The sequence below is a fragment of the Myotis myotis genome, unplaced genomic scaffold, assembly GCF_014108235.1.
Source record: "Myotis myotis isolate mMyoMyo1 unplaced genomic scaffold, mMyoMyo1.p scaffold_m19_p_18, whole genome shotgun sequence".
Taxonomy (NCBI): Eukaryota; Metazoa; Chordata; class Mammalia; order Chiroptera; family Vespertilionidae; genus Myotis; species Myotis myotis.
Window position 1 is genome coordinate 26889101 of NW_023416322.1, and position 13799 is coordinate 26902899.

A 13799-nucleotide genomic window follows, 5' to 3' on the forward strand; every position below is an offset into this window, starting at 1 on the left:
TGTCCACTGGACCGGTTTACAGTACCTGGGGGGCATCAAGTGGCTCTGGGAGACTGTCTATGAGTTCTTTTCCTTTTTTCTTAAATAATTTTTTTATTGTTCAATTATAGTTGACATACAATATTATATTAGTTTAAGGTGTACACCCCAGTGACTGAACATTCTATAACTTACTAGGTGACTATCCCAATAAATCTTATACCCAATGACACCATATATAGTTATTAGAATATTATTGACTACATTCCCTATGCTGTACATCTCCATGACTACTGTGTAACAACCAATTTGTACTTCTTAATCCCTTCACCTTTTTCACCCATCTCCCCATCCCCCTCCCATCTTGCAACTATCAGAATTGTCTGTGTCTATGAGTCTGTTTCTGTTCTGCTTGTTCATTTGTTTTTTAGATTCAATTGCTGACAGATAAGTATTTGTTGCCATTTTATTGTTCATATTTTTTTTTGTTCATATTTTTTAATCCCTTCCTCCTCCTCCTCCTCCTCCTCCTCCTCCTCCTCCTCCTCCTTCAAGAGCCTTTAACATTATATAATGGTTTGGTGGTGATGAACTCCTTTAGCTTTTTCTTGTCTGGGAAGCTCTTTTAATGTCCTTTGATTCTAAATAACCGCTTTGCTGGGTAAAGTAATCTTGGTTGTAGGTCCTTGCTTTTCATCACTTTGAATATTTCTTGCTACTCCCTTCTGGCCTGCAAAATTTTTGTTGAGAAATCAGTTGACAGTCTTATAGGTAACTAGCTATAGGAGATGCCTTGTAGGTAACTAACTACTTTTCTCTTGCTACTTTTAATATTCTTTGTCTTGCCTGTCTGGTGTGGCTCAGTGGTTGAGTGTTGACCTACGAACCAGGAAGTCATGGTTTGATTCCAAGTCGGGGCACATGCGTGCAGGAGGCAGCTAATCAGTGATTCTCTTTCATCATTGGTGTTTCTCTCTCTCCTCCTCCTTCTCTCTGAAATCAATAAAAATATCTATTTTTTAAAAATTCCATTTACCTCTTTCTTGGTTGCTATGTGGGCTCTCTGTAATTTCAGTACCCATCTCTTCCACTGACCTTGAACAGGTACTCAACTGTTGAGTTGAATGTTGCAGGACCCTGATAGCTCCCTTCACTAAAACTATTTATCATACATTGCAAAAATTCTCAACATTTCTGCAATACACATTTTCTCCAGGACCCGTATTTGTAAATCACATCACCGATGGGAATGTGTGTTTATTTCTGCCCACGTGTTTGCACCCTGCTGTCAATCCCTGCGTCACACACTTTTCTCCTGACTTTTAATCTGCCTTTGCCTCTGAGTAATGTTCTTCTATGCTTTCCTCTGTAACATCCCCACACCCTCAATTACTCTTCATGAACCTATCTGGGCCGTTAAGTCCGAAAAAGGCTGGAGAAATGTAGTGGCCATGGGACGTCACCTCTATAATCCATGTAGTCCTGGAGAATATCCAACATCTGGGTCATTTGGGAGAAAAGTAAAACTCGATGGCCCCTGGCAAGAAAAAGAAAAGCTTCAAGTGAAATTTACCAAAGAATGCAAGTTTATAAATAAATGAAATGCTGAAGCAGAAGTATAAATGTCAAGGTCATTTACAGAGATTTCCTCTGAAATGCTAAATGCCTTATGGAAGGACATAGGTCCAAACGCAGCCATATCCTTCACAGTAGTTCTCAAGGCAGAGAGGGAATACCCCCAGGGGCATGTGTCAGTGCACCATCGAGTGTATGCAGCCCTAGGATAACCAAGGTGCCTCGCTCTGTAAGATCAATTTACCAAGTGGGAAGAGAATCTTAGTTTAACAGCAAATAAAAGACATTAGAAGAGTAAGATGCAAAATGCAAATGCACCAAAAAAGCAGAAAGCACTGAAGAGTTTGGGGTCAGCCATCTACATCTACTTGAGGGTGTAAAGTCACTATCCTCTCTTTAGAGCTATGCTGGTTGAAGTCTATCGAGCATTAGAGAAGCAAGGGGCAGGGGATATCTCATAAGATACATGAGAGAACTTACGTATAGGGAGAGGAGTGAAGAGAGGAGGAGGCAAAATGGGGTAGGCCAAGAATGAAGTCAAGCCGAGAGCCCCATGATATCAGTTATTTTAAGCTGTCATACACAAAGAAGTATGGCACTGTCAAAACAACATTTTCATTTCATCTGAGCTTACAATGGGTACAACAGGAAGAATTACAAAGAATTCCTTCAAGACTCTAGCCCCAAATAGGAAAAGGCATTAAACTTGAAGCTGAAGGCCTCAATTCTAATCCCATCTCTACCAACTGTTGACTGGCTGACTTTAGACAAGTCACACAACCACTCTGGGTCGGTTTCAACACCTATGAAATAAAATGGTTAGAGAGAAGATATTTATGGATCCTCTCCAACTCTAACACACTCACAATATATATATATCAGAGCCAATAGAATATAAAAAGACATGCAATTATTTGACTAGCACATTCCTAATGGTGGGTGCTTTTGCCAAATCTGAGTTTTAGGTTGGTTCAGGCCCACTTGGGGAAATAGTCCCAAGAACTTCTAAATTCTTTGGAAGCTAGGACTTCTCTAGACTACTCTGTCCCTCTGGAGACTAGGACTAGGAGGATCAGGTACCGGCTGAACATCAGGCTACTGATCACTTAGCTGAACTTTTAGAGGCTCCAGAAATGACCTGGTCTCCCAAGGCCCAATTCATGTCTCTGAGATAGAACCTCCCAAGATTTTGCTGACATCACAGGCTCGGCCAGCTTGGCACAGTGGTTGAGCATCAACCTATAAACCAGGAGATCACGGTTCAATTCCCAGTCAGGGCATATGCCCAAGTTGCGAGCTCGAACCCCAGTGTGGGGTGTGCAGGAAGCAGCCGATCAATGATCTTCTCTCATCATTGATATTTCTCTCTCCCCCCCCCCCCTTCCTTCTCTGAAGTCAATTTAAAAAAAACATTAAAAAAATAATAAAACATCACAGGGTTAACAAAAGTAAATATTTATTAAGCCTTACTATGTGCCAATTCAATACAAGGTACCAGCAGGCAATTAAAAAGAAATGCTTGACGTTATCTCTGTCCCTGTGGAACTAAATATAGCTTGAGTGATTTGGTTAATATACACCAATTAAGGCAGTGCATGGCCAAGTACTAGATTAAGACCCTAAGTCAGTGATGGCGAACCTATGACACGAGTGTCAGAGGTGACACGCGAACTCATTTTTGGGGTTGATTTTTCTTTGTTAAATGGCATTTAAATATATAAAACAAATATCAAAAATATAAATCTTTGTTTTACTATGGTTGCAAATATCAAAAAATTTTTATATGTGACACGGCACCAGAGTTAAGTTAGGGTTTTTCAAAATGCTGACACGCCGAGCTCAAAAGGTTCGCCATCACTGCCCTAAGTGCTGTAATAATTCAAGAAAGGAAAGGATGATTATGGAGTTGATGGGGTAGGATGGGAAGGAATGAGGGTAGGAGGTGTCATTGCATAGGTAGAACCTGAATCAGGGTCTTGAGAACTGCAAAACTGGAATTAATCTCAAGAAATCGGTGAGTTCCTGATTATACTAGTTTTTTAACAGTCACCAGCTCAGAGCACAAAACATGAGCCTACCACCTACCTAGAATATAGGTATGCCAGCAGCTTATCCAGCAGGTGAAGTTTCCCACTGGCCTCAATCAGGTGGTCTCCAATTTCAAAAGGCTCTGGTTCCACACCTGGACAAGAGAGAACTCACTCTCAATCGTGTCTCCCCAGTCAGGCCAGACTCCATGAATGGTGAAACCCATGGCCAGGCTACAGCAAGAGGCCCAGCTCCTCCCAACTGATAATTGGCCCACATCTCATCTCTCTCTGAGGCAATTTATAATTGTTTGTTTGCACGATCACCTCGGTGCTGCTTAACATCTATCACAGAGCCTGGCACACCCAATATGCCTAACAAATGTTTATCCAAGGAACAAACTGACTCTAGGATACTGAGGCACAGGGAGATGCTAAAGGCCAAAGAGACCCAAAATTAATATCTTGAGGCTTTAACTCTAGAAAACAAATTAAGAAATAGGCTTAGTTGTAATCTCTAGTTAAGTCTCAAGTTGGGGAAGGCAGTGAGGTTAACCTGGAGGGCTGCTTTCAAAATGTACATGTTCCCAACACCCGCCTCCTTGGAAAAAAAAAGTTCTGATATGCACCTAATTAAGGTGCTGTGACGTTTTTAAACAATGCATAGTGCTACTTGGCAAAGACCCCCTTAAAATTACTGCAGCAAACCTTCTGCATTGTTCCTATCCCTACTAGAGCCCCCACAGACACAGAAGTCCTGTAATTGTCCCAAAGACTACCCATTAGATCAGCAGTTCTCAACCTGTGGGTCGCGACCCCTTTGGCGGTCAAACGACCCTTTCACAGGGGTCGCCTAAGACCATCCTGCCTATCAGATATAAGAGAAAGTGCTGCCCCGAAACCCACGTGAAGAACACGGAAGATGTGATCAGCTGTGTCAAAGGTTTTGAGAGATTAATTAAAATGTGAACTGACAATCACTGGTTGGGCCACATGGAGATCACTGATAAGCTAGGAAAAACAGTGGTGAAAGGCTGACAAAGTTCAAGACAAAGGGACATCTTGTTATATAAATATTATCAGATGAATCCAGGTTATAAGACATCCCCTAAAACAAATGGCCTTGATTCTTTCATTGCCAATTTCATGAAAGACAAAAAATGGCCACCACAATAAAAGTGAGAGATATTTCTAAATTACAGGAAAACAGAGACATGACAAATGCAAGCAAGATCTATGACTGGGTCTTGAATTTAAAAAAAAAAAGTAGTCATCAGTGATATTATAGAGGACAACTGCAGAAATTTGAATATGATCAATATATTAGATAACATCAACATAAAAATATTAATAAAGTGGAGGGAAAATAGACAGTAAATACAGGCAATTCTTTTGAAGAATTCCGCCAACATGGTGGCCACAGAAATGTTAACAGAGTAAGTGAAAAGACACTGCCTTACCATCAAACAAATATGGGTGATCCACACACTTTCGAAGCTGGGATAAGACGTTTTGAAGTTTAACTTTCTTTGCCATCTCATTTTCAAATGCATCTGGAATTTTTAGAGAGAGAGAGAGAGAGATGAATTGCTGAACAGCAAAAAAGGAACCAAACATATGTTTCCATATATAATCTTATTCGTTTTAATAATATGTCTTTCAAACCTATATTAACCTCCCAAATTTCATTAAATCGCATCAAGAATTAACAGCACGTCCACAGGAAGTCTCCTTAACCATCGTTTTGTTTTAAGAAGGGCACTAACTATAAATTGAACTCAGGAGCACTTTGCTATTCTTTTGAAAATTCTAAATTTCCTTCTTTAACTGCTGCTCAGGAGCCAAGGGATGAGAGAGAGAGAGAGAGAAAGAGAGAGAGAGAGAGAGAGAGAGAGAGAGAGAGAGAGAGAGAGAGAGACTGTTCCACTCCTATCTCTCCCGTTCACTCCCAATTCCTCCCAATGAATTTGATTCAACAAAAACGTTTTGAAATGTAAATATCTAAGAGGGTGGGAAAATTAAAGGCATGACTGGAACACCTACAAGTGTTTGCAATAAGGAAAACTGAGTGTGGGAGAGGTGGGGGAGGGAATTTCACAGCTGCAGCAGCCAACAAGTCTGAGTTATACCGAAGCTATTCCTTCCAGCCAGTTTCACTGTAGCTGACCTGAATATATTCAGAATACAAAATTCCAGCCCATCGTCTTGCTGTACAAAGTGAGTGTGATTATACAATATTTCCCTGCATGAAGACCACACAGGCAAGTGCCCTCTGATTACCTAGGTCTTTCATCAAAATGGCCTTGTAGTACTTTTTCTGCAGTGCCGACATGCCATGGTATATCACTACTTCTGTCTTCTTGGGAAGATCCGTAGCTACCTCAGATTTCACTCGCCTCAGCAGAAACGGCTGCAAGAGTTTGTGTAGTTCACTTGCTGTGTAAGAAAAAAACACCCAGGAAGTGTGGGATCGACGTAAGACCAATTGCTAGAGAACATACAGCAATTTTTTTTTCTCTCATTTTCATGCCCATTCTGCATTCTAAGCCAATATGGTAATTTTTCAGTGTTTCTTCCTTCACTGGGTTCTTCCCAATTCCTTCTGAAATCATTACCAGCTCTGAAGAACTAGAAATACCCAACAAACTTGATTCTTACTGATAATCTCATTGATCAGCATAACATCTGAGAAATGCACAGGCCAAGTAAGTAGTATTTCCCCATTTTCAGAATGACGTGAGGCTCAGGAAAATTAAGCATCTTATCCAAAGTCACACAGCTAGATGCTACTGTTGCTAGCATTCAAACTTAGTTCTTCTGACACCAACTCCCTTGTTCCTCCCCTAAGTGTGGTCAACTTCAAAATTAGCCAAAATTGGCATTACACCGCATGTACAGTTGCCACATACAGCAAATGAAAATACAAGACTTCAGTTAAATTTGAATTTCAGATGATGTGTTAATACAAGTATGTCCCATGTATTATTTGACGAGGCGTCATATATTTTATCTGGCAAGCCTAAACATGAGCAACCAACATCAGAGCAGGTTCCTCAAGGAATCCTCAGCCTGAGGGGTGGGGATTTTTGTGTGAGAAGGCTTTCCAATTCATACTCACCGAGTACACTCACACCCACTAGTAGAACGCCTACCATCTGTTTTGAATAATCGGCCTGGCATAAGATCATAGGGCTATACAGATAACTCTATGAGGCAGAGGTGCACAGATGCGAGGAAGCAGCCCACAACAGGCAACTGTATGAATGAGGAAGGCTTTCCTCCCTCACTCCCACCGCACAGCCATCCCAGACTTTTCGTCTCAGTGCAATGTTGATAGAAGAGCCAATGTTGTGGAACGCTGAGCAGCAGTGGAGGGCTATCGCACCCATATACTGTTCTGCCTCAGGAAGTAGCACAGAAAGTTAACAAGTCCTTACAGAAATTATATGTCCAAGTCTGACTATTAGCAGACACTTCCTATTTCTTCCAAAATTCACCCAAAGAAGCCCTCAGGTAGAATCATGTTACAAATAGGAGAGTCATGAATAGCAGACAACTGGGAACAACATGAGAAATCTACCAACATCTGATTTTGGTGTGGCTCTTTATCTTCCTGGAAGGTATCCTCTGGTTATTGATTCTTTCTTTTCTATCGATAACCTATTTGCACTAGGCCAGTTTCTGGGTCCAGACCTCTTGGGAACAATTTGTCAGAAGGGCACTTGCCTGACTCAAACTCTTTCTCAATATTCTGGTAACGCTGAACAAAATCTTCCACCTGCTCCTTGGAAAAGAGATCAGGCTCCACAAAACTGAGGAGGGAGTAGAGCTCTTGGAGGCTGTTCTGGATGGGAGTACCGGTCAGCAGGAGATTGAAGACTACTGAGAACTCAAATACATAAAGAAATAGAGTAAAAAATCTATAATATTGGAAAGCAAGGCAGACTTAGCTATCACAACCTTTACTCGTATATAAACAGAGATATGATTTAATGGAATGGCCACAGGGACATGAAATCAAAAGGCTCAGGTTCAAGTTGCATACTATCTGTTTGACGTAGGAAATAACACCTCTTCAGTTTCAACTATTAAAAGGGGATAGGAATTGTGATGGAGATACCATTGTAAGAATGTAAATAAAATCACTTTGTGAACTCTGAAGTACTACATGAGTACTCAACATGGTCATTATTATTCCATGTATGTGGGGATTCAAGCTATATCATCACCGATGTGGGGGAGTCCACTGAGGCACCAGAGGTGCACAGCATATACCCATGCAGTTTGAAAAGCCCAAAGTTATAGCAGCAGGCCCCACTGCTATAAGCACAAACAAAATCTATACTAAAAGAACGTCCTTTTATAAAACTTCACAGTGCATCACACGTAACACATCAAGACTTCCGGACATTTCTAGACACAGGGTCATATACAGCCCAAAATGCAAAGAAAGTCTGTCCAGTTTGAGCAAAGATGATAACACCAAGAATAAGTGACTAATGAAGTAAAAGTTTAGGAAAAACAGCAACTACAGACCTGATGGTCAAGCAAAAAACAACCTCAAACCTCACATTACCAAGAACGTACACCATTTGAATTAAATAGTACAGCAAAATGGGACAGCCATATCCTATGTATGTGTATTGTTTTAATTTTTAAAATAGGTTATTATGCAAATATATGTTTGGGTGTATAAATATATATATATATATATATGTGTGTGTGTGTGTATATATATATATATATATATATGTATATGGCAAAGGATATGGTAGTAATAAATACCAAATGTTAATAAATACAGAGGAGTAGAATATTTGGGGGTTTTTACTTTCATCTTGTCTTCATATATTTTGTTTTGGGAGAAAGTCATAAGAAGATACTATTTTGTCATAAGAAAAGGTAATAGATGAATTAACACAATCAATTAAAACTGACTTGAATATGTTTTGCTTTTTTTGGTAATCTTTTTGTTTTTTTTGTTTTTCTGAAAACAGCACCTTAGAAAGGGAGGAGTTACAATAGTGCCCTCTTATGGACATTCTAAGAACAGCACCCTAGTAAGAAATTCTGCCAGTCTATGAAATCCCTATTGATAGACCTAGAAGGCTCTCGTCCTGCAGGGAAAAGTTGCAATAGTGCCGTCTTGTGGACATTCTTAGAACAGCACCCTAATAAGAAATTCTGCCAGTCTATGAAATCCCTATTGATAGACCTAGAAGGCTCTCGTCCTGCAGGGAAAAGTTGCAATAGTGCCGTCTTGTGGACATTCTTAGAACAGCAACCTAGTAATGAATTCTACCAATCTGAAAACACACCATTTTTATTTAATTTTTTAAATATATTTTTATTGATTTCAGAGAGGAAGGAAGAGGGAGAGAAAGACAGAAACATCAATGATGAGAGAGAATCATGGATCGGCTGTTTCCTGCACGGCAGTGGGGATCGAGCCTGCAACCTGGGCATGTGCCCTTGACTGGAATTGAACCCGGGACCCTTCAGTCCACAGGTCGATGCTCTAACCAATGAGCAACACCAGCTAGGGCACAACACTATTTTTTTAAAAATATTGTTGCCAGGCCAAGGTAGCTCAGTGGTTGAGTGTCGACTTATGAACCAGGAGGTGTCAGTTCAATTCACAGTCAGGGCACATGCCAGGTTGTGGGCTCAATCCCCAGTAGTGGGTGTGCAGGAGGCAGCTAATCAATGATTCTCTTTCATCATTGATGTTTCTATCTCTCTCCCCCTACTTCTTCTCTGAAATCAATAAAAAAACTTATTGTTGAAAGTATTACATATGTCCCCTTTTTTCCCCCATTGACCCCCCTCCAGCCCACCATCTTTCCCCCACCCCCGACCTTCACCACCCCATTGTCTGTGTCCATGGGTTATGCATAAATGCATATAAGTTCTTTGGTTGATCACCTCCCACCCACCCACCCTCCCCAGGCTTCCCTCCAAGATATTGTTTCTTTTTAAAATGTCTAATAGTGTCCACCCATTCATGCCTGGTCTACTTTTGGGGCAAAGTTTTCATAGTATTTCAAGTATGGGAACTGGCCAAAAATAAGTTTCCAATAACCAGATCAGATTTTTGCAATGTGTGTTCACCAGGCAAAAGGACGAGATGACCTAACAGATATGAGGTCACAAAACCAAGGCTGTTTGGTCACTACAATCAACTTACACTATCACATAAGTTAACATTTTTATTTAAAGTAATGTCTGTTTTGGCATCAAAACTTATAAATGGGTAAAAAAAAAAATCCAGAGACAATTCATTTGTGTACATATATATATTGTTAATCCTCACCCAAGGATATTTTTCCACTGATTTTTTTTTTTTTAAGAGAGTGGAAGGGAGGGGGAGAGACAGAGAGAGAAACATGGATGTGAGAGAGACACACAGATTGGTTGCCTCCCGCATGCACCCTGACCAGGGCCAGGATCGAGCCTGCAACCAAGGTACGTGCCTTTGACTGGAATCAAACCCACAACCCTTCAGTCCCTGGGCCAATGCTCTAACCACTGCACAAACTGGCTAGGGCTATGTATAATATCTTGTAAACTTTTTTGTGCAAAATATTTTACAAATATTTTCCATGTTATTAAATATCCTTCTACCTAATTTTTCATGGTAAACTTACTTTGTAAATGTAGTATATGAATATAGCATAAATTATACAATCAATTATATTTCACATTTAGGTTGTTTCCAACTTTTTATAAACAAGCTGAAAACGTTATTAGGAAGGAGAATAAAGGCAGTAACCTCCCCACTTCTCAGCCCAATCAGTACTAGTAAATGTATTTTTTCAACCAATGCGTTAACTGCAATTGAAACCTCACCTAAAAAGAATGCATGATGCCCTAACCGGTTTGGCTCAGTGGATAGAGCGTCGGCCTGCGGACTGAAGGGTCCCCGGTTCGATTCCGGTCAAGGGCATGTACCTTGGTTGCGGGCACATCCCCAGTAGGGGGTGTGCAGGAGGCAGCTGATCGATGTTTCTCTCTCATTGATGTTTCTAACTCTCTATCCCTCTCCCTTCCTCCCTGTAAAAAAATCAATAAAATATATTTTTTAAAAAAGAATGCATGATGACAGAGAACAACTTCCTTACTTAATCGCTGAGGCCAGCCACAGAACTTAGTTTCCCCACTCCAAGCGTAGTGTTCTTTTACTACACCTGCTTTTCTTCTCCCCTTGCAAATCAGTAAACCAACTTGGTAGTGTATAAAGCAGTCTCTTACACGATTAGGCACCAGCATATGTAAACCTCTTGGGCAAGAGAGACACTGTTACAAGTCCCTAAAAAGAAGGCAAAGGACAACGAAGCAGCAAGGGACTCACCACAGGAGAGCAATCTTGTGACTGAGCTAATGATGGATAGTGGCCATATCTGCATGAAAATGCTAAAAACTGTGACTTTCAGCCAGTAAGTATAAAATCCAGGCTTCTCTTCCAATGACCTCTAGATTTACTAACTGCTCACAGGACAGGGACCAAACTTCAAGGACGGTCACAGAAATTCGCACACGTGGTCTCATGAATGAACAAGGCTTTACTTGATTACGGAGACGGGCACTTCCTATGCACAAGCTGCCCCACTGGGTCCGCGGGAGACAGCAAACCTCGGGCCGTAACAACAGTTCTCATCTGCTTTGCCAGAACAATGGTCAGAGATCAAGAGAAGGAAATGAGATCAAGGGTGTCATACTCATGAGTATGACCAAGACAAGAAAGGCTGACGGTAATATTCAATGGCATGAGGTCAGTCTCTTTGTGACTCTGTGTGAACTGCTCAATTTTTGTTACCAGGTAGGGGAAGGGGGTACAATAGATCAGATGTAGTATCTGCTATTGCAGACAGAAGAATTATAATAAAACTTTTTTTTTAAAGAAACTGCCCCTTTAAAGAGAGGGTTGAAACATTTCCAAAAATACAATGTATTTTATTGGTGTAGAAACTTATTACTTCTTCACTGGATAGCCAGATTTTAGAAAACATCTCCTCTGTAAAAGACTAGAGGAAGAAGAAGTGAGGCCGTATTAAGTACCTGCTGTCACCCACGAAATGCTCATTCAGCTCTGCAGGAATGTGACTGAAAGAACGTTTTCAACGTAACTGGCTCTATGCAAGCCTAAACTGATGTTGTTTTTTTTTTTATAAGGAAGTTATATTAAAAACTAAAACTAGCCTGTGAGTTTACCTCTGAAAGTGTCTTATGCAGCAAGGAGCTTTGATTTTTCAACCTGTGAGCTTCATCCACAACAAGAACGCTCCAATGGAAGCTGTGAGAGAAAAATCCAAGCTTTCAGTTTTGTGGAACTCAAACACATATCTCACATTCAACAGTCTCACGACACAGCTGTGGGTATTGTTGGGAAGATGACTATTAATCCCCATCTATTAGGAACACACTCAAATCGCCTTCTTATCTGAGAGCCTACCATGTACATGTGACAATATCCAGATAAGGTACTTAAAATAAAAGGAATTTTTCCCAAGATAGGAAAGAGCCAAAGACAGAAAGCAAAATGAAACATTTAGGACCACCTACTGTGTGCCGGACACTGAGCCTGGCTCGTTATGTATGTTACTTAATCTATCAGAATATGGTGAGTACAGCAAACCCTCGATTTTGCAGACCTTGATTTAATGGACTTCGGATTTAACGGACGAAATTTCCAGTCCGTATGTCACATGTGAAAATTAACACCCTGTTAATTTTAAAATGCTTTTAACAAAGATTTGCTTGTAATTAAATTAACAGAGATTTTTTTTTTGTTTTGTTTTGTTACTAATTCACTGTTATTTTTAACAAATTTTAGCAAATAGGCCATGTGTTGGGAAAAAAACACTGTAGTAATTTTGCCGACATAAATAAATATTACATATCTACAACTATCGTCTACATATTTAAATCTAAGAGTCACCACTCGCAAACAATGTTCAGGGAATGATTAGCACGTGACCACATGCAGAGTAGTTGGCTCTGTTGTCTCCTGGCGTGACTCTGCAGCAGTTTTAATGAAGTTCTGACATGTGCTCAGCCACACCTCAACCGTGTGCATTTGTTTACTCGTGGTGGCTGGTGAATGCACACATTTACTCGACCTATTCATTATAAATTTAAAATGACAGTAATTTTATAGATAACTTTTCGGTGAACTCAAGCTTTTCAAACATACCTAATTTTAATTATATAAATGTGTCAAATAAGTAAAAACAGATAAATGAACTGATTTGTCAATTTTTTATCATACGCATTTGGAAAACCTACTTTATTATATAACGGACTTTCAGCATTAAAGGACACCGCCCCACCTCACCCAAATTAGTCCATTATAGCAAGGTTTTACTGTAGACATTATTGTTGTGCTCATTTTACCAACAAGGAGACTGAAAGCTCAGAAAGACTAGGTGACTTGGTCAAGGTCATAGAGGCAGAGCTGAGATTCAGACTGAGAAGAAAACAGACAATGGTGTCACAACAGCTAAAAAAAGTATGATGTTAAAATGAGGAAGTGGTGAATAGGACCAAATGTTATGGATGTCTGGAAGATACATCCTCTGGGTTGTTACAATGGAAGTCACTGGCTGCCAGAGCACATTTTGTAGCATAGCATGGTATAACAATTTCCCCCCCACAAACAATTCAAAATATTTTTTAAAGGTATGTCTGCATATGTTTCCAGCTGCATTATTTAAAATAGAAAAAAATCATAATAGATCCAATTATAGGTTATAAAATATTATACAGCATTTTAAATAATAAAGATGATTATGTTGCAATAAGATAGGCCTATATCCTTTTTCACAAATGTGTAAACCATTCAAAAGATAATAAAATGAAAGCTATAAGATTTTTTTAATATATATATATATATATATATTATTGATTTTTTACAGAGAGGAAGGGAGAGGGATAGAGAGTTAGAAACACCGATGAGAGAGAGACATCGATTTAGCTGCCTCCTGCACACCCCCTACTGGGGATGTACCCACAACCAAGGTACATGCCCTTAACCGGAATCGAACCTGGGACCCTTTAGTCTGCAGGCCGACGCTCTATCCACTGAGCCAAACCGGTTAGGGCTATAAGATTTTTTTTAACTCTTTATTTTGTTTGTAAACATTCTGGAATTCCATTACATTAATTTAGACTTAAAAAAACTAAATGTATATACAAGTAAAACAGAATATTGGAAAGATC

At 39.9% G+C, this 13799-nt stretch overlaps 1 protein-coding gene across 6 annotated transcripts in view; it reads right to left on the reverse strand.

Annotated features, from left to right (window-relative positions):
* Positions 1–13799, reverse strand: part of CHD1L (chromodomain helicase DNA binding protein 1 like) — a 42756-nt gene that overhangs the window by 19973 nt on the left and 8984 nt on the right. For 4 of the 6 annotated variants that reach the window (XR_004973354.1, XR_004973353.1, XM_036344039.1 and 1 more), the window contains exons 6-11: positions 11793–11874; positions 7308–7470; positions 5862–6017; positions 5042–5134; positions 3640–3736; positions 1443–1516 (exon numbers count right to left, since the gene is read on the reverse strand). Coding sequence is in view for 4 of the 6 variants with exons in the window: in XM_036344039.1 (XP_036199932.1) it covers positions 1443–1516; positions 3640–3736; positions 5042–5134; positions 5862–6017; positions 7308–7470; positions 11793–11874 (665 nt within the window). In the remaining 2 variants the exon portion in view is untranslated. Of the gene's footprint in view, positions 1–1442; positions 1517–3639; positions 3737–5041; positions 5135–5861; positions 6018–6699; positions 7205–7307; positions 7471–11792; positions 11875–13799 lie in introns of those variants that run through there. The other 2 variants (XM_036344041.1, XM_036344040.1) reach the window with 2 other exon arrangements.